Genomic DNA, 27994 nt, shown 5'->3' with positions numbered 1-27994 from the left:
ATATATATTTTTACATACACACACTGAATTTGTCTTCTGCATTTGACCCATCCTTAGTTGAACACACACATGCAACACCCGGCAAATTACATGCAGTGAAACACACACAGGAGCAGTGGGCAGCATCAAGCGCCCGGGGAGCATATTGGGGGTTAAGTGCCTTGCTCAAGGGCACATCAGCAGGCTAATGGAGGGGGGGGGGCATTTTTCACATTAATCACTGCACCACACCCAAATTTTTCCTGCCCGTCCGGTGGGGGAATCGAACCGATGACCCTCCGATCACAAGCCGCTTCTCCAACCTCTAGGCCACGGCCCACACAAATGGGCTGCAGCAACACCGTGTACACTCAGCACAGAGTTGGTTACATCGACAGGTGCATGTGTATTTCCAGGTTTTCAGAAACTTCTTATCCAACCAGAGTATCAAGAAGAGTATGCTGAAAAATGGCAGAGCCATGTATAAATTACACCAAAGGGATTGTGGCTTGCAAGTGCAAGTCAAGTCTCTGTCAAGAAAAATATTGTAAGTAACGATTCAAATGATGGTGGTGTAGAGGCTGAGCTTTGAAGAGAAAAAATTCTTCAGGGGTTCCTCCATCTTTACTGGACTGTTTGAATCGGCTGAAGCTGCAGCTTTTTATACTAAAATGTACAACAGAGTCAACATTCCTGTCCTGTTAGTCAGCTGCAGAGCTTTTATCAGAAATCTGAACTTGCATGTTATAGCAAGACCTTTTCTCTTTTGTTTACCCATCCATGTTGAGGTCTCGTTCATGGTCCAGATCTGACAAACAGCTTTCAGCTTCTTCTTTGTCCTGTAAAGATCCCCTCCACACATGTATGAAGACATCCAATAAACCTGTAATGTGTGTTGGACTCCGTTCACATGTTGTCACACTGTCCGTGTTCAGATGTCGTGTGTCATTTTCCAACAGAGTAAAAACCTGAAGTAAACGCTGACCTGATTAAACTTCAACATACGTAATACAGGTTACGACTGTAGGTCACGCAGCAAAAGTCCTCTGACTTTGTCCTGTCCTGCACGTCAAAATTCAAAACGTGTCCAGCATTAAATGACAACAGAATGTGTTGTAGCAGGCTGGGGTTCAACGTGGCAGGCGTAGTTCCCAGAGTCGAACTTCTCAGGACGCTTGATTCATCAGCGACATCTAAACACTGTCTGGACGATTGTTTATGCTATAATTACTGAAAATGCTCAGATAATAAGGTAAAAAAAATCATTATGTAAATATTGATCAAAGTGGATTTCACACTGTGTCTATAAAAAGTATTCACCGCCTTTTATCGCTGTTAGAAATGGAATCATCTGGTCATTAAATGTATTTAGTCGTGACACCTTTGGTCGCAGCACTGAGTCTGCTGGTCTCAATCAGGGTTGCACATCTGGACACGACAGTTTTACTCCATTTTGTCAGGTTACACAGGAATTAAACCTGAACAGCCCTTTTCAAGTGCAGTAAGATATTTTCTGTTGGACTGAGGTCTGGCCTTTGACTCTGCCGCTCCAGAATAATCACCTCGTGGTCTTTAAACCATTTCTGTGTAGCTTTCACTGGATTCTTCAGGTCATTGCTGGAAAATAAATCCTCTCCCAAGTCGTAGTTCTCTTGCAGGCTGAATCAGTTTGTCCTCCAGGATTTCCTTCTATTTTGCTGCATTCACTTTACCCATTTCCTCTACCTTTACAAGCCAACATTCTGCTCCGTTCTGGTGTCATCAGACCAAAGAACCGCCTTTCAGTTGTGGTGCCTTTGGGCGAACTCTAGTTGAGATTTAATATGAGCTTTCTATCTCCTATGAAGTTTGGACGGGTGGAGAACCTGGTCAGCAGTTGTTGTATGCAGAGTCTCTTCCATCTCAGCTACTGAAGCCTTTAACTCCTTCAGAGTAGTCAAATGTGTCTTGGTGGCCTCCCTCACTGCTCTCTTTCCTGTAGGGTCACTCAGTTTGTGAGGACGACCTTTTCTAGGCAGATTTACACATGTGCCATATTCCTCTTAATGATGGATTTAACTGGTGGGATGTTCACTGACTGCTGATTGTTTTGCATCCGTTGCCTGACGTTTCAGCAACCTTTTCTCTGAGCTGCTTGGAGTGTTGTTTTGTCTTCATGATGTGACTGTAGGCAGGAATACTGACTGACCAGTGACCTTCCAGACACAGGTGTCTTTATGCCACGTTCACTGCACTCAGGTCAGCTCCATTTCACTCATTTTGAGTCTGCTAGCACCAACTGACTGGACCTGCTGAATAAGATTACTCACCTTAAAGATAAGATGAAGATGAACTTTATTGATCCCGCAGTGGGGAAATTCACCTGTTGTGGCAGCTCACAAGAACACAAGAAGAGTGCAAAAAGTGTGCATAAACAGTTACAAAAAATATAGAGGTGAAATAAATTAACAATTAAAGTGGGTGAATCACTTATTTTACTTTATAGATTTGTGATATATTGACATCTCTTTGTAAAAATGAGTTTTCACCTTGATTTTATGTCAGACATAAGAGTTTGGGGGTTTTTTGTCAAAAAAAATTATATGATTACATTTTAAAAAGTAGCTAAAGGGGAAAACATCCAAAGAGTGGATATTTGTCACAGTCAAGTCAAGTCAAGTCAACTTTATTTGTACAGCCCATTTTTACAAGCAGTTTGTCTCAAAGGGCTTAACATAACATCAGCAACATCCTCTGCCCTTCGACCCTCACATCGACTGAGGAAAAACTCCCAGAAGAACCTTTAACAGGAAAAAATGGAAGAAACCTCAGGGTGAGCAGCAGAGGAGGGATCCCTCACCCAGGACGGGCAGACGTGCAATGGATGTTGTACAGGCAGGAAAGCAATTTGCAACATGAGAAATGACATTACTAAAAAGATAAGCAAAACAAAATCTCAACTCTTTAGTTTCACTTTTTGCGACCACCTCAATATGATTTTAACATTTCACAAGTTATAAGAAAATTATAGTAATGAAAATTATAATGAACTGCTGTAACATTCATGTATTCTTTTTTTTTATGTGATGTTGAGAATCACTATCCTATCAGTTCGATTTCGGCCCGTAGGGAGAACCACCCCGCCCATAGTCGGTACACAGAGGAATGACAGGCAGATGTCAACAATACACATTGGGTTGGTCATAGAGCCGGCTACAGTTCAACTTGAAGATCTGGATGGAGAGATACCTGCAGAAAGATACAGAGAGAGAGAGAGAGAGAGAGAGGGAGGGAGAGACACAAGACTACGAGGAGAACTGGACACACAGTTAGTGACAGAAAATAATGAACTGCATGTTAATCTGACGAGGGGAGAGGATAGAAGAGGAGAAGGAGGAGGGGAAACTGCTTGGTGGATCATGTTTGTGTCCCCCGGCAGCATAGGCCTATAGCAGCTTAGCTATGATAGAGATTTAAAGATTAACAGTTAGTCAGACCTATTCTACCTGTGGCTATATATCATGAGGTGGGTGAAACTATGCCTACCAGCCCTACACACTTTATTTGGTGCTAACTATATGCTTTACTAAACAGAAAGGTTTTAAGTTTAGTCTTAAAAGTGGAGGTGGTGTCTGCCTGTCGAACCCAGATTGGCAACTGGTTCCACAGCAGGGGTGCCTGATAGCTAAAGGCTCGTCCTCCCGTTCTACTTTTATAAATTCTGGGAACTGTAAGTAAACCTGCACTCTGTGATCTGAGTGATCTATTGGGAATATATGGGACTATTAGATCCTGCAGGTATGATGGGGCGAGTCCATTTAGGGCCTTATATGTAAGTAGGAGAATTTTAAAGTCTATTCTGAATTTTACCGGAAGCCAGTGAAGAGAAGCTAAGATGAGGGAGATATGATCCCTTTTACTGATTCCTGTTAAAACTCTAGCTGCTGCATTTTGGATCAGCTGCAGGTTATTAATAGAATAATTTGGACATCCTGACAATAGTGAGTTGCAGTAGTCCAGCCTAGAAGTAACAAAAGCATGAACAAGTTTTTCAGCATCACTCTGAGAGAGGACACTCCTAATCTTAGCAATATTACGGAGGTGAAAGAAGGCGGTCTTAGAGGTCTGTTTAATGTGATGAATAAATGACACGTCTTGATCAAAGATAACGCCGAGGTTCCTTGCAGTCGTACTGGAGGCCAAAGTAATGCCGTCCAGAGAGAGTATATTATCAGCTATTCTATTTCTAAGGTGTTTGGGGCCTAGAACAATGATCTCAGTTTTGTCTGAGTTTAATAATAAAAAATTGGAGGTCATCCAGTCCTTTATGTCCTTAAGACATGCCTGGAGTCTGGCTGACGGCTCTGTTTCTTCAGGCTTTAAGGATAAGTACAGCTGAGTGTCATCAGCATAACAATGAAAGTTTATGCCATGTTTCTGAATAATATTTCCTAGAGGGAGCATGTATAAGGTGAACAGGATCGGCCCAAGCACTGAACCTTGTGGAACACCGAGGCTAACCCTTATATATGAAGAGGAAACATTATTAACTTGAGCAAAGTGAAATCTATCTGTTAAATATGATTTGAACCAGCATAGCGCAGTCCCTGTGATCCTAGTCTCATGTTCTAATCTGTGTAATAAAATGCTGTGATCTACAGTGTCGAAAGCAGCACTGAGATCTAGCAAAACAAGTATGGAGACAAGCCCGCGGTCTGATGCCATGAGGAGGTCATTTGTGACTTTAACCAGTGCTGTTTCTGTGCTGTGATGGGCTCTAAAACCAGACTGAAACATCTCAAAGAGACTGTACCTGTGTAGGTGATCAATCAACTGATTTGCAACCACTCTTTCGAGTAGTTTAGATAAGAACGGGAGGTTGGATATCGGCCTATAGTTTGCTAAGATGTCTGGGTCAAGTGAAGGTTTTTTAAGTAAAGGTCTAATAACAGCGGTTTTAAACGCTGTGGTACATAACCTGTTGTTAAGGATAAGTTTATCTGATCTAAGAAGGAAACGCCAATCAAGGGAAAGACGTCCTTGAGGAGCTTAGTTGGGATGGGGTCTAAGAGACATGTAGTTGGGTTAGATTTGTTAATGCTGGTGGTCAGCTCGGAGAGGTCTATGGGCAGGAACCTGTCCAGAGATGGAGTAGGATTAAAAGAGATTACTAGAGATGGCACTATATTGGCTATTCTGGGAAGATCTTTATTGATTTTTTCTCTAATGTTATTGATTTTATTGGTGAAGAAACTCATGAAGTCTTCACTGCTAAGAGCTGCAGGAATACAAGGTTCAACAGAGCTGTGACTCTTGGTCAGCCTGGCTACAGTGTTAAAGAGAAAACGTGGGTTGTTCTTGTTTTTCTCTATTAATGTTGAATAATAGGCAGTTCTGGCTTCACGAAGGGCCTTTTTGTATGTCAATAGACTGTCTTTCCAGGCTCTCTGGGATTCAGCTGATTTGGTGGAGTACCACTTCCTCTCCATCCGTCTTGATGTTTGTTTAAGTGTTCGTAAATTTGAATTATACCAAGGAGCTAGCCTCCTATGATTTCTAACCTTCTTTCTCAGTGGGGCAACCATATCTAAAACTGTGTGCAACGTGGCTGCAGTGTTGTTGACAAAAGAATCAATATCTCCAGGAGTAACATTTAAATCAGTACGGTCTGTTGTACTGGTACATGGTGCTGAGGGGAGCTGTGATGGGATTGCATCCCTAAATCTGTCTACACTATCTTCAGAGAGGCATCTGGTGTAATAGACCTTTTTGTTGTGTGCTGTAAAGTCTTCTAGAGTTAGTTCAAAAACTACAAGCGAATGGTCTGAAAGGAGAGGGTTTTGAGGGGCAACTGACAGGTTCTTAGTTTCTAGGCCATAGGTGAGAACCAGATCGAGTGTGTGATTGTGGCAGTGTGTTGGTTCATTCACTATCTGAAGGAAACCTATTGAATCTAAGAGTGAACTAAAGGCTGTCTTAAGACTGTCAGAGTCAACATCCATATGGATGTTAAAGTCACCTACTATAATGACTTTATCTGTACTGAGCACTAAACTAGATAAGAAGTCAGAAAACTCAGACAGGAACTCTGAGTAAGCAGCAGCAGGTGGGCGATACACAACAACTAATAAAACTGGCTTTTCTGACTTCCAGTTTTGGTGAGACAGGCTGAGAGTGAGACTCTCAAATGAGCTATAGATGGATTTAGGTTTGGGGTTAATCTGAAGACTGGAGTGGTAGATTGCTGCCACTCCTCCTCCTCGGCCTGTGGCTCGAGGAACATGATAGTTAATATAACCAGATGGAGTTGATTCATTTAAACTAACATATTCTTCATCCCGTAACCAAGTCTCAGTGAGGCAGAATATATCAGACTGATGATCAATAATTAGATCACTGACTAGGAGGGATTTAGAGTGGAGGGATCGTATATTTAACAATCCACATCTGACTGTCCTATTTTTTGGCTCTAAATATTTGCTAGTTTGTATTTTTATGAGGTTATTATGATTAACACTTCTTAAATTTTGTGCTGGTTGGACTATGGGAGGACGAGGCACTGACACTATTTCTATGGGATTATTAATCTTAGTATTACTGTGTGCATTTATATTTTTATTTATTCTAATTTTAACGGAGGGCGGCAGTCCTACAGAAGCAGCAGAGAAGTGTGTAAGACAGCGACTCTGCTTCCTGGCCTCGACCCTGGGTTGTCAGGGTGTTGGTTGTCTAATAAACTTGGCCATATTGGTAGAAATAAGAGCCGCACCACCCCAAGTGGGATGAACGCCGTCTCTGCTAATGAGGCCAGGTTTTCCCCAAAAAGTCTCCCAGTTATCTATAAAGGCCACGTTGTTTTCTGGACACCACCGTGACAGCCAGCGACGGAGCGATGACATGCGGCTAAACATATCATCACTGGTCAGATTCGGGAGGGGACCAGAGAACACTACGGAGTCCGACATGGTTTTTGCCAAATTACACACCGACTCAATATTGACCGTATAGATAATTACAGCCTGCTGTCGTTCGACTCCATACTGGACTGCATAATACTTTGTTTCAGTGTCGTACTTTTTACCATTGATCGCACTTCCTTTTCATTCTGAGCTTGCACTTCAAATATGACAGCAGTGACTGAATTCACGGTTTTCAAAGCATCATTCAAGTGTTGTTTATATGTGAGGAACTTGCAATCCCACAATCAATCAGCCCACCTCTTGTAGTTTCTGCATGTCTGTGTGCTCTGGACCAGCAGAATCTCTTCCTTCACATCTGCATCCACCTTGTAGTCTGGCCTGAATTTCTTCAGTCAACTTTTCTTTTGCTTTTGTTCTCAAAATGTCTTTCAGCACATTTTTCTCCTCTTTTAAAATCAGCCTGTAAAATGTAGTTTTTCTGTTGCAACATGTTGAACCCTGACAGCAGGTCTTCCTCACAAATACTGATATTAAGGCAACAACAAGAAGGGCACAAAAGAGAGAGAGGCCAATAATCTGAAAAAAAGACAACAAATGATTATATTATCACCACAGAAGAATCTCAAAACACTGAATAAACGTTACAGCTGGTGTAAGCAGAGTAAGGAGGAGAAGGACCTGAATGCAGACTGTCGTGTTCCTGGTTAGCATTAGAGAGAAGAAACTGAAACTTGACTTATAAACTATAAACACTTTCAGCTGTTCTGTTATTCAATTCAGTTCTACTGAAGACAGACAAGACAACTTTATTTGTACAGCCCATTTTTACAAGCAGTTTGTCTCAAAGGGCTTAACATAACATCAGCAACATCCTCTGCCCTTCAACCCTCACATCGACTGAGGAAAAACTCCCAGAAAAACTGAATTCATTTAAATAGTGCCAAATCACATTTGATTTTTAGAGAATCTCAACAAAACCCCCATGAGCAGGCAGCTGGTGACAGTCGAGAGAAAAACTGCCTTTTAGAAGGCAGAAACCTGAGAGCAGAACCCAACTCAATGTGGACGGACAGAGAGAGAGACAGAGAGAGAGAGACAGAGAGAGAGAGACAGGTAGACAGACAGAGAGGGAGGGAGGGAGAGAGGGGGGTACACAGACTGAGATGCATAACAACAGCGATAACAACAGAATATTAGAATGACAACATTAACTATAATGAGTTTGATAGTTGTTTTAAATTACTGCTGCTGTTATCTCTTCAGTACATCATATTGCTTGTCAAAGGTCAAAGGAGACACTCACTGATCCATGGAGAACATGATTGATCACCATACATTCTACATTTTCAAACTTCTCCACGGTCATGGCTCAAAAACACACATAGAGCTGAAGAACTGATCAATGTGAAGACGACGTCTACTGCCATAAATGAGGACAACGTGGGAGATTATTAATGGGCTTTATTTTTACAGAGTGCATTATGTTAGAGGACCACATCCTTCACCCTTCACCTATTGATCCCCATCAGCTATACTCACTCGTATATTCATCCAAGCCAACAACATGCCTCTTAGACCCCATCCATACCAACCTTCTCAAAGAAGCTTTACCCTTACTTAGCACCTGTCTATTAGACATGATCAATCTGTCCCTGATAACAGGCTATGTACCCCAGTCCTTTAAAGTAGCTGTAGTCAAACCTCTCCTTAAAAAACACACACTTGATCCAGAGGTTTTAAGCAACTAGAGACCAATATCTAACCTTCCATTTCTTTCCAAGATCCTTGAAAGAACAGTCGCCAATCAGTTATATGACTTTCTTCAAAATAATAACTTATTTGAAACTTTTCAATCTGGCTTTAGAGCTCATCATAGCACAGAAACAGCATTGGTCAAAGTCACAAATGACCTCCTCCTGGCATCAGACAAGGGATTTATCTCTGTCCTTGTACTGTTGGACCTTAGTGCTGCATTTGACACCATTGACCACTCTATATTACTGCACAGATTGGAACACCTAATTGGCATCAAAGGAACTGCATTAAGCTGGTTTCAGTCTTATTTATCAGATCGATTTCAATTTGTTCATGTTAATGATACATCGTCCACACTCACAAAGGTTAGTCATGGAGTTCCCCAAGGTTCTGTCCTTGGGCCAATATTATTCAGCCTGTATATGCTCCCCATTGGTGATATTATTAGGAAACACTCCATACGTTTTCACTGTTATGCAGAAGACACACAATTGTACTTGTCAATGAAACCAGATGAAACAAATCAGCTCAAACTTCATTCATGTCAGGGCATATCCAAGTTAAACACGACATTGTAAATAAACATCACAGTGATTTCAATAAAGGTGCTCAGTTGTTGGAGAGCAAATTTCGGAAAGATCTCCCTCAACTTCATTTTAAAGTTTGCATCTGCTGAAAGCTGCCTCTTGTAGTCTCTGAATGTACTTACAGGAAATAAGGCTTTACCTGTCAGCAGGATTCACCACACGGATTGTTGAAACAGAGCCTGGTTACCACCTTTGTCAACTGCATCACTGTCTGTATGAAATCATTTTTGTAGCAATTTTGATCAGACCAAACATCTGCTGCTTCAGGTTTCATTTACAGTTTCATCACTGATATAACATGAGTAACTCATTACAGACTTAATACAGTCTTAATCCCATTAAAATGGGTATTTTAATGTAAAGATTATAGAGCAAAGTGAAAAAGGCGATTTTTAAGAGCTCTCTCTCTCTCTGTCTCTCTCCCTCTGTGTGTGTGTGTGTGTGTGAACCTGTAATACTCATATTGTGGGGACACCTGTTTATACAGGGCATTAAGGGGACTCACTGGCCTTGGGGGACAAAGTCCCCATAATGCAATGTCTCCAGAAAATGAATGTAAGTCTATCTAATGTCCCCAAAAATTATGGAAACACATACACTATTACTTAAAGTTAAGGACATTTGACTTTCAGGTGAAATTTATGGAACATGTAGAAAGTTGATGGTACAGTGATATGTCATGAAGGTCTCCAACAGCGTTGGCAGCCATCATTTCTGCTCAATATGAATTGACTTTCATCAGAAAACAGCACTGGGGCCCACTGGTTCCTCTTCCAGCGCAAACGCTCCGTGGCCCATGCAAGACGATGACCCTTGTCGAAAGTTGAATATCCCTAATGTTTCCAACAGGGATAACACCTTATACTTTCTGTAATGTTTACAGACCCAAGACCTCCACATACTTCAGAACAGCTGGAGTTTATCTTTTAGATTTGTATCAGTTTACTACATTTTAAAACTGTTCTGACAGGTAGGTGTGAGAAAGGGGAAATGCTACAGTCACAGCATATTGCAAACTGAAAGATTCACATGTATATCTCAGGGCACAAGAAGGAAGTTATTGGCATGAGAAAAAGAAACCACATGTGCTTGTGGTGGTTTTGGTGTCAGCAGCTCCAACTCTGCAGCTCACACTGTGTAAAAAGTTTCACTTTCTGTATTGCAACTGGTCTGCTGGTTTGATCAGACCAAAGCAAACATCTATCGCTTCTATGAAAACGATGCCTGAACTTGGCCAGATGACTCTTCGTACACAGTTTGTGAATGTCATTGCAAAGCTGCTGTGGTTTGCTGTGTCAATGCAGTTTTTCAGACTTTTACAGCTGCTCAAGGCGGTAAGAAAAGAGCCATGATGTGCAAGTCTGGACATGTATTTATTGCATGACATTTGGCAGTTTTCCCCCACTGAAATAACAAGAAAATGTGTTATTTTGCACATTATATTGCATTATATGCACATTATATTTAATCAGCCTTCAAATCAGTATTTGCAATTAAGCATTAACTTCAACCACAGAAAACCTGAGTTCAGTACATTCAGGGTTACCTTCACCTTTTTGTTTAACCTTAAAATGTTACTTGTTACAAAGTTATGCTACAACATTAAACTACAACTCATCACGACATCAAGGTCACATGATTCATGTTTCTTCTGTATTCTTCCACAATGTTGAGAAAACTAGCTGAGAAAATTAAAACAGTTTAAGATGAACATTGTCTTCATATTACAACTGTCACCCTCTGACTCATATTATTAATATTATTGATGATTTAACCCAAACTAAAAGTGTAACTAGAACAAAAGTAAGCACAGAAGTGGGGAACTGAACTGTTACACAAATGGATCAAAACTGTACAAATAAATACATTCAACAGAAAATGTGTCACCACAGAGTGCAAAAACAAGAACAGAAAACAAATGTAACAGAGACGGTTGCTTTACAGTAGTGCTGCTCACACAAAAGGTCAAAGATTGAAATTTTAACATCAATGGGAAAAAAAAGGTCTCATCTAACTTCTGTAAGGCTGTTTGATTTCTAAACCTGACTAATGAAAATTGATCAGCTGACATCCAGTCCAGTAATCGTCTAGTTTACTGAAGATGGTTTAAGAGCTTTTTTCCTGGCTCAGCATCTTGACAAATCTTTTAAAGTTTTTGTTCTGTTTGCTTTGCTGTGGAATTTGAATCAGATTATTAGCCACAGCTGGAAGCTAATAATAGATCCTGTGAAAGAATAAAGATTATACAACAAGCTCTACTGATCTGCTAGGCCAAATATGTCAAAAGTGATCAAATTAGCATGACAAAGCACCAAAAAATATTATCCCAACAATTTCCATGGCAGCACTTCAGCTGCCAGTGCTGGAGCCAAAACCTGTAAACTCCAATGCACAGGGTCCGTTATCTGTGACACAGTGCTACTAGCTTTAAAAGAAGATGAAGTGTGGATGTAGCAGCTAAATCTGTCCGTGTAGATCTTATTTATTTCAGTTCAGTCTATTTTAGCCACAACCAGACTGAGCCAACAGGACAATTTGGTGATCAGCCATCTCTGGAAAAGCAACCTTAGCTCAAGCTAGCTGACAAGAAATTGTCTCTGTTGTCACTCAGGCTCAGCCTACTTGCTGGAGTACTAAACTGGTACTAGCACAACAGTGATGCAGTCAGGGCTCAAAGCGTAGGCACCAGAAAGAAAAGAAATCATTTTTCTCTGTATTATGGGCACCAATAGAGACATGTAATCTAGAATTTATTCCTGATAATAATAAGCCAGTTAGTAACGACTCATCCAAATCTATTGGTGTGATTAACACACATTTGACAATAAAGAGGGACATATGTTCACACAATAGAGCAAATCTAAGTTTAGTTTGAGCATTCAACTTCTGTTTTTTAATCACATTTTTGTGACATATGAACCAGTTACAAAAGCATAATGATGAAAAGCAAATGATCATATCATGTTAGCCTGGAATTAGTCTAAAGCTAACATCATGTTAGCATGAGGCTAACAGCATGTTAGCCTGGAGTTAAACTGTACCTTGAAGTGAACCTTTTGTTCTCAGAGTATGTGATGGAGTTTTAACACCTGCACCTGCTGATCCTGTCAAACTCGTGTCTAACTGTGTATACCAAAGAGATTCTGTATTGTGAGTATTGTGAGTAAAACCACAACACATCCTGGACCTGTTCAACCATTAGCTCAACTGAAGATCGCACAAGTGTAACAGGGAAGACTGTGAGCTTTGAGCATTTGAACACTTGAAGCTGGAACAAATGGAAACTCAGATAATATTTAAATACATTTCCTTCTAGCCTTGATGATATTTCTGTCATTACTTAGAAGACAGAAAGCTTCAAGAGGAAACACATCACGTCTTTCAGCTACAAACATCACAGTACACTCCTACAAGGTAGACCAAAGCTGAAAATGCATGAGAAGATCCCTGCTTCCCAACACAATCCCACTTTAACGCTGAATTCCTGAGAGTCTGTATTTCCTGAGTGACATGCAGCTTTTCAGAAAAGTGTTTTAGTGTTTTGTGCAGCAGCAGAGAGCAGCTGAGGATACTTATTGTCTTTTAAAGCTCTTTTACCTCAAGATAGAAATTTAACTCTAAAAATATGAAACATTGCAGACTTTTGTATAATTGAACATTCCCCAGTGCACTGAAAGTTCATTTATATTCAGCACTATCACTTATGTAAACGTTGATAATGTTGCACGTTTTTTCATAGAAGACATAATCAGCTGTTTAGCTCAGAAATGACAAAGTGCGCTGAATTTTACAGTTACAATCATTATTATTGAAAAAGAAGACAGGTTGTGGTCTGATCATTCCCTAAAAGAAATCAGCAAGCTGCTCTCAGCTTCTGCTTTGCTGCACTTTGATTCATCCATTCATACATGATTTGAACCCTTAAAAAGCTTAAATGAATGTGCAATGCTGTAATGTTATCAATAATAAAGATAAAAACTTATTTTGGTCTGAAAACAGACTTCAAGCAGTCAGACGCATCCATGAGAAACGAGTAATCCAGAAGACCGGTCCCTGGCTACACTCCGCTGTGCTCCTTTATCCAGCTCCGGTATTTGCTGGTTCGGGTGTAGACGCCGGGTTTGTTTCTGCGAGCGCAGCCGTCACCCCAACTTACAACGCCAGCCTGGAAGATCCGCCCACTGGGGCCAGTGACGGACAGCGGCCCGCCGGAGTCGCCCTGAGAAGACAGTGAAAGCAGGGCAGGTCAGGACAGGATCCAACACAGGAAGTGCTGAGAGCCGTAAACAAGACACATAAGACGAACCAACGAACCCTGCATCAAGGCTTCTTTTCTCCACAGAGGGTTAAATAACTTGGCCACACTCCCGTCAATGTTTCATAGAACCTCTCTGTGACGCTGACAATTTGATTCAGAGCAAGACATCTGAGCTTTGAATGGGAGAAACTTGAAAACCTTCTGATAACTCACAATTACAAAAGAGTCTGTTGTGAATGTTATCTCGTGTCTCGGCTGTTTTTAACTAGCGACTGAACGTTATGACCCAGATGCAGTAGTGATGTATGTGGCGGTGACGGCTGTATCAGCGAGTGAAAGTCACAGGCTGAACTCTGGTGCAGATGTTGAAGTACTAACTGTTGGACAAAGTGATAATGTGTTATCACTAAGGTTGTGTATTAAAGCGTGCTTGTGGTTGGCGTTACCTGACAGGCGTCCACGCCTCCTTTGAGGACTCCGGCGCACAGCATCCTGTCAGTGACCTCATCGTTCATCAGACTCTTACACACTGTGCTGTTGATGATGCGGACCTCTGCCTTCTGCAGGATGGTCGCGGCAAGGCCTGACGGACGACACAATCACATCTTAAAGGACTTGTTCATGGATGACTAAACTCAGGTTTTAAACTGATTCCACAGAATCAGAGTCAGGCTTTACAGTCACATGGTGAAAGCAACACTTCTGTACCTGCAGTCACATGCGGGTTCAGGATTTGGTTCCTCTTTAAACGTCCCACCCTTTACATAAATAAACCTGACTCAACCCTAGTTTAATCGGTGTGGTGCAGGGTTCAAACACATTTTGTTCTGCATCCTTGTTCTTTGCCTCATAATGCTTTTATTCTACATATACAGTTCTTATAAACAATTGTATGCATTTTTCCACAAATTTAATGATTTTTATTGACATTTTCGCTCAGTTTTAATGCAAGTGAATCTATTGTGTTTTACTTCTGTGCTAAATCTTCTGTTCTTCTTCTTGTTCTGAAGTCCGGTTGTTTAGTTTTTGGCCTGTGAATCGCTTTGTGACTTCAGATTTGAAGAGGGTGTAATAAGAGACAGATAAAGACAGCTAAATTAATCAGTTGTCAATCACACTTTGTGGGTAGGACTTTGTTTAATGTCTCATCGCTGAGCTACAGTTTCTGCTCAGCAACTCGAACAAGAAGCGTGTCACCTCCTGTGAAGGACAGTGAAAATGAATTTTTTTCCTTGATATTTCTGATTACGACACCATCATTGTGTGCTGACTGACCTCCTTCTCTGGTGGCCCCCCAGCCAGTGATCCACGCCTCTTGCCCTGCTGGGAGGTCGTAGGTTGGGGAGGGCAGACAGATGGGCCAGATGTTCTGGTTCAGGGTGACGTTGCTGTCCAGCTCCATCAGAGCGATGTCGTTGTCATAGCTGAGGGGGTTGTAGCTGTGGTGAGCGATGATGCGCCTCACGTTCCTCCTCACCGTCCACTCATTGGTCTGACTCTGCACATGCAGACCCAGCAAGGCCTCCCATTGGTCTGCCTGAGAATACCTGCACCAACACACAACTGAGAGGTCAGAGGTCACGTCTGCCGGAGAAAACACTGGAACCAGAAAATGATTTGTCTTTGGTCAGCAGGGAAGTAGGAAGAACACTTATAACTTTAATAGGATCCTGCAAAATCTTGTAGTTTGCTCCTTGGTGGAAGGCAGCAGTTTGGATTTAAAGTTTGACATAAATCAAATAAATAAATCAGACTACAGCTGCCTTTGTGTAACTTTGTGTAACAAGTAGTGAAGAAATAAAAAAGTATTATTATTTCTGTCATGAATCTTTTGTACATCACAAATAAAAAGCACAAATTATTTTCAGAATATTATTATTTAAGTATCATCAAAAGTATCCACATCTACAGCGGCACAAATATAAGACTGAAACTGCTGAAGCGGTCAGCCAATCACAACACAGAGATCTGGAAGCGAATAAAATAAACACTGCAATTTGGCAAAGATAAATTTATTTTGCTGTTTTTAAACTGCAACTGGATTAATCACCAAAAAGTACTGCTCAACGTGAAGAGTTCTTTACGCTGACCAGAAGCCAAACTACACCCTCGAGGTTTGTTCTGAGAGAAACTTTTCACCTTGAATTATTCACACTAATTTTACAGCTGAACTGTTTGTAATATACTGGCTAAATGTCAGCTTCAAGCTAGCAACAAACCATCTTTGAGTTCAGCTCAGCCTCTGACTGAGCTCAGTCACCTTTAAACTGCTTAGTGGACTGAACATTAATTTAATCATTTTATGTTACGGTCAGAAAAATGTGCCAAATTCTACTTTCATTCATTATTAAAGAGCTTGTTCCTGTCACACTTTGGTCTGCTGAGTTCCTCTGTATTTGGAGCTCCTACTTGTTTGGTCCGTTGTCCTGAACACAGTGAGCGGCCGTCAGCAGCCAGCGGTTGCTCAACACCGACGCTCCACACACATGGCCTGTACCCCTGATGTGGAGGCTGACCTGCCAGGGCCACTCCCCCTCCCGGGACGCCTGACCGCCCACGATACGAGAGCTCCGGTACGGCCTCGTCCCACACTCTGCAAACACACACACTCAGATGGGTGCACAAATAACTTACAGTCATGAGTGTGTGAGTGTGTGAGTGTGTGGCAAACGCACCACAGTTGTCCTCATCAGAGCCGTCCTCACAGTCCTGCTCTTCGTCACACTCTGGGTTCAGTTTACTGATGCAGCGTCCGTCCCTGCAGCGGAAGCTGAACTCTGAACACTGCCGCAACACCAGAGCTGAACCACAGGAGACACACATTAATACTGACACTACTGACAAAGCCAACACACAAACCAGGATTTCTGTCTGTTATCAGAATTAAGATAATAAGATAATCCTTTATTGATCCCCAAAGGGGAAATTTGGTGTGTCAGAACAGAATAAGCACTGAAGGCAAAATATACAAGAGAAACAAAATAAATACATACAAGTAGACTGTAATGTATTAAATACTTAAAACAGAATACACACACAGCGTATACGTACACGTGTGGTGCAGTACTGTCCTAAAGGGGTTAGTGCAGTAGTGCAGTAGTGCAGTATACAGTGACAGGTGCTATGGGGGGGTCTGTCAGTCTGTGCTCTGATTGCAGTGGGCACAAATGTGCAGGTGAGCTGGGTCATCCAGAGAGGAATTCTAAGTAAGAGTTTTCTTGTTTGTAAGCATTTGTTTGCAGTGTTGTCCCTTACATTTTTCACACTTGGACTCATCCGATCCATCTGAGCAGTCGTCTTTTCCGTTACACTTGAGCTTCTCTGCGATACAGCGTTTGTTTCTGCAGGAAAATTCTCCTGCTTTGCATTTTACTACACACAAAAATAACAGTGAGATGTTTATGTTTCAAATATTCAGATCTTTTTAACACCTGAACTACACCGTGAAGAGATTCCAGACATTTTTGCTATAATGTACCATTCAGCTTCACCCACCACAGTTTTCTTCATCAGTGTTGTCTCCACAGTCATCAAACCCATCGCATTCCCAGAATTTTGGTTTACAGCGGCCATTTTTACACTTCATCTGAGACTCCTCGCACACTGGGCAGACACACAAAGAAAAAGCAACAACAGGTTAGTTCATCTCTCTGTGCTTTTTCACTTCCTGTCTGTGGATCTGCGCCCTGATAGCCTTAAAGCCTGTGATGGATTAATCCATACACACTGATGCACTGAGTGTGAGATTTTTTAATGTTCTCTCAATCCACAGTCCGACTCACTGCAGTTGTCCTCGTCGCTGCCGTCTCCACAATCGTTCCATCCATCGCACTGCAGAGACTTGTTGATGCACATGTTGTCGGTGCACTGGAACCTTCCAGGACACGCTGATCGGGGACATCAAACAGTCAGACACTAAACACCAAAATGCCCTGAAGGATTCAACCTGAAAACCGATGCCTGGGAAAGTGGCCAGGACATGCAGTTATTGGGTCAAAACATGACTTACGGTTCGTCGGGACAAAAGCTTCGTACTCTGCGGTGAAGCCCTGGTGAACGTAGGACGAGTCCGAGTTAAATTTGATGGTCATCATGTTGCTTTGGCTGCTGAACACCTCGCTTCCTCGCTTACTGCCACACAGTCTACAGAGACAGGAAGAAGATTCAGGAGGGTAGTGAGTCCATCTGAGGACATCTCAAATTAAATTCAATTAAAGACTCAGTCATTAGGACGCAATGCTCTGCCTCAAAGTCTCAAGTCATCAAAGTTAAGGTTTAAGTTCTGCTTTGGTGACATCTTGACATGTTAAATTCCTCAAAATAACAACTTGTTGATGTTAAACACAAGTTCAGGACTTGGACTTGACCTGATGTATATTGGGTCTCAACTTGGACCTTACTGGTCTTGACTTGTAATTTGATTTTGGACTTACTGGCCAGTGTATGGGATTTAACTCAAGACTTCATAGTCAAGACTTGAGACATGAAAGCCAAGTGCAAGTTTGATGTCCCCGTCACTGCAGGCATATCCAGATCACTCTGATCATGTCCAGGTCTTGGCACACATGTCCACTCTTCACTAATTATCCTATCTGAGTCCTACAGTTCACCACAGTCGTGTCAAAGTCACGACGACTGTGTTCACAAGTGAACTGTGTCACAAGTTTCAACCCGTCAGAACTCAAGTCTTTCAGTTCAACTGCGGGGTGTAGAGAAGAAGCTGTAGGAGAAACAAAGAGTGGCGGGAACCACTGACGACTGACCTTCGACTGTTGACCTGCACATAATCATTGTGACACTGGTCACTGTTATTTCCCAGGAGGAACTTGTTGAATTGAACCTTCACAAACTTTTCCTTTGGGGCCTGAAAAGATAATAAAGACACACAGAGAGAACAGAACACCATGAGTAAACTACTGGTCATGTTCTACTGTTTGTCATGAAACAGTCAGGATATTCATTAATATAATAATATATAATGTTCAGTAATTCAATATCTGAATACATCTGATAACCTGATCTATCGGTTAGAACCACTATGAGGTCACTCCAGGAGTCAGACTGATCACATTTCTGTTCCTCAGAGGAGGAACCCTGTAGATTTGAGTGAATTCAGGACCTTTTCTCTAGCGCCACCCTCAGGACAAACTTTCCATATTGACCTCAATGGCAGGTGAAGTTCTGGCTATGATTCAAATGATCAGTATGTTGTTCTGTTGTGTCTGCCGCAGTCATTACGGGGAGGGGAAGTTTTACTTGTTATTGTCATTAGAGGAACAAAACGAGGACTTACCTCGATTTTCCAGACACACGTAGTCAGCGGAGGATAGTTGGAGGGGAAGAACGGCGAGGAGAAGGAGCCTCCGTCACCAGTCAGGGTACCTCCACACTCTGAACAACAGGACAGTTCACACCGACACGTCAGGCATGCAGTCAAGACTCCAGCCGACGGAGTCCACGACGTGTCAGAGGTTACACCATAAAGTTAGAGCAAATACTGCGAAACATCAAATGCAATTTTTGCTGAAATATTCTGAACATCTCGTCCTTTTTTAACATCTTCCTTTCCTTTCTTTTCATCAAAGCTTGGTGAGATTATTTCATGTTTTGTAGGAATTTCAGTATATTTGTGGGCATATGACTAACAGACAGAAACCATCACAATCAGAGCATTAAAAGTTTAATGTAATAACCATGAGGGATCCACTGGCTGAGGGCTTTATTTCTTTATAAACGGGGCGCACATAACTGGTACGCAGACATGCAAGCGCGACAAAAATCAGGAATGCGAAATGTCATTTGTGTTACTACGCCCCTTTGCGTACTTGATCGCGTTGATAACGTGATGGTCACGTATGCAAAGACGAGTAGCAACATTTCGCGTTCCTGTTTTTGTGTTACGTTTGCGTGCCTGCGTACCAGTTATGTGCACCCCGTTTATAAAAACAAAACGATTATATTATTTCACAGATGAGCACAGCAGCATGAAGAAAATAAAAGACCCAATAAATTCTATTCTACCCACAGTTGCTGATAACTCTGATCACTGCTGTGACTCTACTTCCTGTCGCCGTACCTTGCTCGCCCACGGGGATCTGGGAGTAGTTGGCTCTGAAGCCGGGGAAGTTCTTGTCCTCACTGGTGACCAGCGTCAGCAGCATGACGTTTCCAGACGACAGGAAGCTCAGAGAGTCGTGAGGGTATCCACACTGCCTGGGGAGGGAACAAACATGGAGCTGTCAAAACCTTCTGCTGTCCTGTCAGATCCATTCTGAGGTCCTGCTCAGGTGTAACACAGCACACAGGTGAGAGGAGCAACACGCTGCAAACTTGTAACCAGGGATGGCAGACGACTGAACGTTCTCAGGACTAACTGAAGACTAAACTTTGGTGAAGTTCTAGTTTGTGTCTCACTCGGTCAGGACTCGGTGCTCGATGGGAGCCAGGGAGTCGTAGATCTTGATGAAGTCTTGTTGACAGTTGTCCTCCAGGATCAGAGTGTGGAAGTCCAGGCGGACTCGGTGGCCCGGGTTGGCCCTCAGCCTCCACTGCAGGTAGACGTTTGGTGGGTACGCAGAGTCTGGAAAGCCTGGAGACTGGACGACTCCCGCTTCGCTGACATGGATGTTGAACAACTTTCTCACTGAAAATATCACAGGGAAAATGATTTTACATGACGGGCTGTGAAATACAAACCTCACCTGGGTCACACCTGGCAAATAAGAAAACTGAATCCAGGACACCAACACCGGTTCCATGTTGAGTCATGTTAAAATTCAGTGAAGGACTGATGTTCAACAGCTTTCCAGTCTGCAGCTCTTGGCTTCAGCTTGAGACCAGAACAAAGTCCATCTCTTTACATTGAGAGAACTCGGTATGAACACCAGTCAGAAACCAAGTAAGTTCTCACCATATAAAGTGCTCCTCATCATGCGTGGGTCGACAGCTGCCAACAGAAAGGGTTCGGGTTAGTTTGACTGACGGGTGGAGAAACTGACTGACATCACTTTGTTCCCACAGCTCAGACGTGTTGGACATCAGCTTCTGCTGTCGACTCGTTTGTCCCCCCTCAAGCTGACAAACCTTTTTAGCATCTAGTTTTCAACAGCAGTTTAGTTCTGCGGTGAGTCACTGAGCAGTCAAACCTCCTGAGACGACGCTGTTGACGCTCAGAGCGTCCGCTGGTCTCAGCAGCACTCGTCCATGTCGACCCTGCTGACTTTCTGTTGCCGACTCCAGAGACTTGATGGCTTCGTCCAGTGAAGCCTGCTGGGAGACGTGGATGTCGAACTCTGACTGGTAATACGCCACAACGCTGTCGCCTCCGTCGCTTCCTTCACTGCACGAACACAGACAAAATGGGAATTTACAGCTTCAAGTTTGAGCCGGAGCTTCAATTCTTAAAGGAACAGTTCGCATTTCTTATCTTTATATGTGGTCCGTGACGAGTACCTGAAGGCCTGGACTGTGGAGTCTTTGAAGGATTTGGCCAGCACTGAGTTTTTGGAGTACATCAGTTTCAGCTGAAACATAAAAAGGCCACACAGACGCATCATTAACTTTCTCCTCAACAGATACAGAAACACAGAAAGGTGAGCCTGAGGGGTGTTGAGCTCCCATGATGCTTTGTGACCGTGTGAAGTCTCACCTGCTGTCTGACCAGAGAGGCCAGGTTTGCAAACTGAAGACTGCTGGAATCTTCATAGGACGGCACGAAGTGCTGGCTGCTGATGCCCATGGAGCCGATGTACACTCGCGTCACTCTGACATCACTGCGTACTGATGACAGACGGAGGAGGACGAGGGTCAAACTCAGGCCTGGGGCGTTTTTAAAACTGACTAAAACAACTTTGTTGAATTTATACCACTTGTTTCACCACTAATAACTTTTTAACTCATAAATTCAGATCATTCTGTCAGCAGAAAATTAATCTGCCACCAAAGACTGGAGACAACAACAAACACGTCCAACATCTCAGTGAAATGAGTATCGGCTGAATCAGCAGCAGGCTGATGGCTGAGGCATCAGTGCCGACATGCTGTCTGCTGGCTCTCTGGGTTTAAATAAAGCTTGTTTCAATGAGCTCACGGTGGAAGTGCCAGACCAGCAGTCCGGTGAGCAGAGCCACAGCAGCAGCTGACAGCAGCAGGGCCACTCCGATCCAGACCTTCTTCCTGTGGCCCGGCTTCTTCTCCAGCTGCTTGGAGTCTGGGGCCGGCAGGAACTGAAGGGTGGTGTCCCAGTCCCGGTCCTGCAGATGGAGAGACAGACAGAGGGAGGAGACTGAACACCTGCACACATGTTTTACACAAGCAATGAATCCAATCAAGCGGTAATAAAAATAACTGGTGACATCTGTAATGCGTCATGGGGGCATTCATAGTGCATTATAACCCATTCATAACGCTTTACATAATGCTGTCTGAGGCACATGTCAACACACTGCGTCACACCTCACTGACCACCAACAGCGAAATGAGAGGATGACACATGAACACACTGAACACATGCAGCGTGTGTGACAGACAGCTGACGTGCTGACGGACAGACCAAATCCACTTCCCCATCATCAGCACCGGCGTCAGAATGGGTGACTGAAACTGAATGAAACTTATCTGAGTGCAGGTGGTGAGAACAGGTGCGTCCCCCTTTGACCGTGAGGCCTGTATATCCATCAGGTGCAAAACAAGCAGACTAAAGGACAGCTTCTTCCCTTGGCCAGTCGCGACTCTAAATGCACCTGAACACTGCTTTTCAACAGCCATGTTGCTGACTATTTTTGGCAACATCTACACCAAGAAGCCCATTCATTGTTTAGTGTTCGTGCGCCTTGTGGCCTCGCTGTCTAATCGTGTTGTACAGGCAGCAGTTCAATGACATCAAGGTCCTCTGAGTGACGGCGAAGCGGCTGAACTGCACGGTGATGCAGGGCGTTGCTGCTGGACAGGAATGTCAGCATGTTGTGTCCTGTTAGACCGACTGACGTCAAGCCGCACCTCCAAACCATCGGGATCGGGTTCGTCCCAGAGCTGTGGCTAACAGTTTCCCTCTGCTCCAAGTCTGTGTGCTAAGCTAGGCTAACCACCAGGGGACCCTGATCTCGTCTCCTCATGTTGGACGCTTCCAGTGAAAGCAGCATCACGGGAGCAATGAGGACCTCTGAAGAAGACTTGAGCTAAAATGAACAGGAAATGACATCAGAAGCTCAACGTTCTCCATCATGTGGGAGCTGCTTTGCTGTTTCTGTGTTCTTTGTGCTAAATTTTAGCTCCTCAGTCACCTCAGGCAGTCTGAACTGAAAAATCATTAGTTTATTTATATTTTACGTCTTAATATCTTTTGAAATATTGGAGTCTTGTTGAGATTTGACTCGTTTCCCTCAGAAGAGGAAGTTTCTCTGATGCAAAGACGTTTTCTTTTTGAATGTGTTGTTGTTAGGAGTCCTGTGAGACCATCCTGACAGGACACTTCAGTCCGTCAAACTTTGTGGGACTGTACCTTTAACTTCACTGACTCTGAAACATAACTAACTATTATACAGACAATATCAGCTAATTCACAATAAAAACTGGAGTCTGTTGTGTCTGCTTCTTGTTTGTATTGACACTCTGGTCTGACTTACATCTTATGTTTGTTTGTCTGCTGAAAATCAACAGGACAACAACAAAATGCCGTACTGTACCTTTAAGCTCATTTAGTGCCCCAGCTGATGATGTTTGTCTCTCAGTTAAACTTTCAGCTGGCTATGAAGACTGATAACACCGAATAACTGAACACAAAGAGTGTTGCTCTTTAATGTTTCTATCAGGTTATTGATTGTTGTGAGTCTGAGGCCTTGTTGATCCATCAGAGTGACTGTTGCGGCACGTCTGCTTTCTGTCTCAGGTGAAACCGACAAACCCGCGCAGGCCGTGACGTCACCGGTACTAGACTCACCTCTACGGGACTGAACTTTCCTCCTGAATCCATTAAGTCCATGTTGCCTCGAGTCCCCGCTTGTCCCTTTTTCCCTTATGACCCCTTCGGTTTGTGTCGTCGTTTCTCCCGGTGAGTCTCTGCTGTATTCACTGTCCCGCGGACATGGCGGCGACAGGTGAGCGGCGACAGGTGTCTCCGTCCGCCAGGTACAGCAAGCGTAGCGCGAATGAAACAGTACAGACGGTTTATAACTCGTTATAGTGTCGTTACGCGTACCGAATCGCCGTCAGAGCCGGTTTAAACGCGTTCGGACCGGAAGAAAAGGGCGGCTCTGAAGGAGACAAAGATTTGGTGACGAGAACGAGGAAACTGACGACAGAAGGGATCAAAGAGAGCAGAGAGAGTGAAGACTGGTCACACCTGATCTCCCATGATTCACTGCGCCACTGAAAACCACGCAAACTCCAGCAGTTCTTTTCATTTAGCGGCAGAACAACAGTGGAAGAAGCACTCGGGACTGTTACTGTAGTAATAATACCACCGTGTAGAAGTACTCTGTACTGTAAAGTATTAGCATCAGTAGAGCCTGTACAAATACCAGAACAGTGGAATTATGTTGTACATGGAGCTGACTGTTATAACTTTATTTACTGTGGAGCCGCTTGTGAATTTTGACTCCAACCTGCAAACAGTCACGAGTCACAAACAGCACACGAACAAATATGAACTCACATCTCACATTATATCACATTAAATCACATGATATAATTCATATAACAAGTGTAACATACAGGAGTTCCTCTTTTGTCCTCAACAAGTGTGTCTCGCTCTCACTTCGACTCCATTTAAAATGAGGTCATGATTGCTTATGGACCGTCTGGGGGTCTGGGTCTGCCGATGTAGGCAAGTCCACATCCAAGAGCATTTGATGATGTATAGGACTGAGGCCTTCTTGTTGTTAGCAATCAAATCGTCCAGAAAGTTCATGTTCTGCAGCATCAGAGGTCAAAGTGAATAACAAATATTTTGTGTATTCATTCGATAAAGCTTTACTTTAATCAATATTAAGACTCTTGTATTTGTATTTTGTATTATCAGCCTCAATCTGAAAGAAACACACAAATGTACTGGAGTAAAAACTACAATATTTACCTCTGAAATGCAGTGGAGAAACTGCATAAAGTAGCAGGAAATGAAAATAGTCGAGGAAAGTACAAGTACCTCAAAACTGTACTTTAGTAAATAGTTCTTTCCATGTTCCAAAAGTATGAAGTCTGCAGGATGCCACCAGAATAATTAATATAAACTTTTACAGAGATAAATGAATTAAACTAAGCAAACAGTTTAATAATAAGTATTATAAATGAAGAATGAATGAATGAACTAAAATTTCTGTGGTTAAAATGTTAAATATTAAAAGACCTCTAAATTATTAATAAAGTAATAGATTATATTATTTAGAAGTTATTAATGTATTGATTTGCTCTGTGGGTCAGCTATTAATTATCATCAGTAGATAGAATTGTTTGTGAAGAACAACAGGACTCAGAGGGTCAAGCTTGTGGAGGAGAAGAGGACCCAGAGGATCCAGCTTGAGGAGAAGAGGACTCAGAGGGTCCAGCTTGTGAAGGAGAAGAGGACCCAGAGGGTCAAGCTTGTGAAGAAGAAGAGGACTCAGAGGATCCAGCTTGTGAAGGAGAAGAGGACCCAGAGGGTCCAGCTTGTGGAGGAGAAGCGCAGTCACGGGTTCCAGCGTGTGTTGATATCTCTCTAACTACTTCTTCGGCGACATCAAAACATTTTCCCCATTCTTCATTAGTCTTATGGTTCTGGAGTTTTTCTGTCATCTTCTCTTTTGCAGTTGCCCTCAGTGTCTCTGGAATCAATTTTTCCCCCTCTTCCAAAACAATCTCTTCCAAAACAGTCTCTTCAAAACGAAAGCATGACCTGCATTTCTCTGTCTTACAGCATGAGCTGCATTTCCTAAATGGTATCGATGACATGAAGGCTGCCAGAAATGTGATGCCAAGCAGAAGACTCCAGCCAATAACCTGAAAAAACACCATCAGTAAGAGTGTATTATTACAACATCCTTTCATTCAGAAAATATCTGTGAAACTCATTAAAAATGCATGATGACTAATTGTTATGAAGATTATACTGGAATCTATTGTTCTTAACAGCACAACAAATGTTTTATTTCTGATAAAAGTGGTGTTAAACAAGACGTATCAAAGCTGTTATTTTCCAGAGTTTACTGGCCAACCTTCCCAGTAAAAAGCTGCCTGTTGCCATTTCTGATAAGAACAACACCAACTTTGACGTCGTTGATAAAGAAAGATGAAAACTCACCCTTGAATCGTTTGCCAGTTCAGTGAGGATTCCTTGTTCTTCAGCTGTGATGTTAGCTTTGTTCTGACAGGCTAAGTCCTTATGTTCAGTCTGATTATTGTGACAGCAAACATACCAGTCTCCATCGATTAACACAGATACAGCCCACAGTGAGGCGAGAAACGCTGCTTTGAGAAGGCGGTAGCAAACAACACAACAGGACAGACACTTACAAATACAAGTACCACTACAACGACTACAACAGAATTCCAAACAACCTCCACATAGGTATTTGAAGATTCTCTGAAAAGTTTTGTCCATCCACAGCATCAAGATAAAGATCAAAACTGCTGGCATGAACATGTATAACCAGCAGTCTCTGGACTGCTCTTTGCAGGTGCAAGCCAAGTCCTTTTCAAGCAAAACATGGTAAGTAAAAATCACGATCACTGTGGTGTAGACCCCAGCTGTTGCTGAGACATAATCAGCAAAATGTTTCAGTGCAGTTTTCAAGCTCTCCATGTTTGGTTGAAGGTTTGATTCTCCTGAGACCTGCAGTCTTGATTTATACTCTAACAACAGGAAACCAAGCTTTTTTCTGTGGTTGCTAAACGCTGCTGGCTGCTTTTTGCCCCCACAGTAAATTTGTCTTCATGTGAAGCTGTGAGATGCCACCTTACTTACATGTTACATAATGTTTTATATTTTAGATTATTGAGTTGTAAAGATGCAATTCGTAAGATATGAAATTTCAGTGAAATACAACCATTCACCTTCTGAACTAAAGCTTCTCTCTTTTAACTGTAAAACATTGTAAAACATCCTTCATTCAAGCAAGACAGAAAACAAACTAAAAGTCCCCAAACCCGTCCTGGTTTGTCTTCCCATGATCACCTGTGGTTTGGTCAGTTCACAGAGTGAGATGTGAAAATATAAAATATTCCTGCTCTACAGTCTCTCTGTCCTCTGCTGCTTCACCTGCTTCCTGTCCCCACCTGCCGTGTCTTCTCACACCTGTCATTAAAATGGCCTCCACGGATCTCAGAGTCCCAGTCTGCTGTCCAGCTGTGGACAGGAAGGAGAGGAGGGGAGGGAAGCTGAGACCCACTGACTGAGCTAACAGCAGCTACAGCTACAGCCAAAGGTGGCCGCAGGAGCATCAGGTGGAGTTAACTCTGCTCTTACTCTTCTTTGGCCATAATTTACAAGCTTCTTCGTGAATCATCCTGAGTCGTCTCATGATGGGTCCTCATCAGGTTGAAGTGACTCACTGACTGCACAGATGAGCTGATTTTTGCATGTGGCTGCGAGGTGTTCAACTGTATGTTGTTCATTCTGAGAAGGTTGAAGTTCTTCCTGCTTCTCACCTGCCAGACAATCAGGCGTCAGCAACGTTCCCAATGAACTTATCTGCACCAATCATTTATTTGTCTCATGTTTTAATACAACAGCAGCACCTGAAGGTTGATTTAAGTTAATCAGGGTCAGTTAGGTTTAAACATCCACTTGTTGTTACATGTTTTCTGTTGTCACACCTCTAAACTTTTTAAGGCCATCATCTACACCGAAATACTGCTTGAGATTTGGATGCAGTAAGATTTAGATTCAGTGAAGTATGAGTAGAACCTGATAGAGCAGCGACCTCTAGTGACCACAGTGTGTCAGCCAATCAGTAAAAACTGGAAACCATGACATATCAGCATGTTGGCATGTCTCTCGTCTCCTCTGAAATCTGAAGCTCCCAATACTGGAGATATGAAACCGTCAGAGGTCCAGACGTGGGTTTGATGAGGCAGCATGACACTGTGATCACTTCGGCTCCATCAGTTCGGTGCTCCAGCTGAAGTTCATCGGATCTGTCATTCACATTGTGGACACTAGAGGTCGCTGCTCCATCAGGTTCTGATTCCATCCACTGAGTGTACACGTCACCTTCATGGATTTGTCCTGAATCCGTCCTGAATTTTCTGTCCTGGGAAGATGATACTGAAGTAGTTTGAGCCAGACATTATGAACCAAAGCTGGATGGAAGTTCTGCTTGAGGATGGACGTCCATAAACAGAGACAAAGCACAACATGAACTGGTTTCTGTTGTCTTTATTAGTGGAATGGAATATACACCTCTGTGCTTTAATGCTGTTTTCTCCTTTCATTCATTGTGAGACTGAACGTCACAGTCCATCAGCTCACCGGATAAAAAACTCATCAACTCTGAAGCATGTGAATTGCTGCTTTTCGCCTGCAGGTTATCTATTGACCCCCATTT

At 42.8% G+C, this 27994-nt stretch overlaps 2 protein-coding genes across 2 annotated transcripts; both read right to left on the bottom strand.

The window, feature by feature from the left end:
- Nucleotides 1-10574: 10574 nt before the first annotated feature.
- LOC124063297 (suppressor of tumorigenicity 14 protein homolog) lies at nucleotides 10575-23850 on the bottom strand. Its single transcript, XM_046396806.1, has 19 exons — nucleotides 23416-23850; nucleotides 21568-21730; nucleotides 21127-21257; nucleotides 20931-21001; nucleotides 20624-20817; nucleotides 20389-20424; nucleotides 19893-20121; nucleotides 19555-19691; nucleotides 18772-18869; nucleotides 18242-18342; nucleotides 17488-17621; nucleotides 17261-17365; nucleotides 16974-17081; nucleotides 16734-16850; nucleotides 16154-16279; nucleotides 15888-16071; nucleotides 14754-15025; nucleotides 13925-14061; nucleotides 10575-13439 (listed from the first exon to the last, which is right to left on the bottom strand). Exons 1-19 carry the CDS (start codon nucleotides 23455-23457, stop codon nucleotides 13278-13280), a joined length of 2547 nt encoding a protein of 848 aa, XP_046252762.1. The 5' UTR covers nucleotides 23458-23850; the 3' UTR covers nucleotides 10575-13277.
- A 38-nt stretch (nucleotides 23851-23888) lies between these two features.
- On the bottom strand, nucleotides 23889-26649 carry LOC124063298. The gene is made up of 2 exons (XM_046396807.1): nucleotides 25750-26649; nucleotides 23889-25448 (listed from the first exon to the last, which is right to left on the bottom strand). The coding sequence occupies exons 1-2, from the start codon at nucleotides 26248-26250 to the stop codon at nucleotides 25047-25049; spliced, it is 903 nt and encodes a 300-aa protein (XP_046252763.1). The 5' UTR covers nucleotides 26251-26649; the 3' UTR covers nucleotides 23889-25046.
- Nucleotides 26650-27994: the final 1345 nt, after the last annotated feature.

Source organism: Scatophagus argus, chromosome 8 (assembly GCF_020382885.2).
Source record: "Scatophagus argus isolate fScaArg1 chromosome 8, fScaArg1.pri, whole genome shotgun sequence".
In the NCBI taxonomy this organism is placed as follows: Eukaryota; Metazoa; Chordata; class Actinopteri; family Scatophagidae; genus Scatophagus; species Scatophagus argus.
The sequence above is the reverse complement of the archived record's forward strand: the minus strand, read 5'-3'. Positions and strand labels throughout refer to the sequence as shown.

What these genes read in the sequence shown, in the direction of transcription:
- LOC124063298 (XM_046396807.1), bottom strand. Translation starts at nt 26,250, where the DNA reads ATGGAGAGCTTGAAAACTGCACTGAAACATTTTGCTGATTATGTCTCA. An exon ending in AACTGGCAAACGATTCAAGG is followed by an intron (nt 25,449 to 25,749) that starts GTGAGTTTTCAT and finishes GTGTTTTTTCAG; the next exon opens with GTTATTGGCTGGAGTCTTCT.
- LOC124063297 (XM_046396806.1), bottom strand. Translation starts at nt 23,457, where the DNA reads ATGGACTTAATGGATTCAGGAGGAAAGTTCAGTCCCGTAGAG. An exon ending in GATGAGGAGCACTTTATATG is followed by an intron (nt 20,122 to 20,388) that starts GTGAGAACTTAC and finishes TGATATTTTCAG; the next exon opens with TGAGAAAGTTGTTCAACATC. An exon ending in AGCTTTTGTCCCGACGAACC is followed by an intron (nt 17,366 to 17,487) that starts GTAAGTCATGTT and finishes GTCCCCGATCAG; the next exon opens with CGTGTCCTGGAAGGTTCCAG.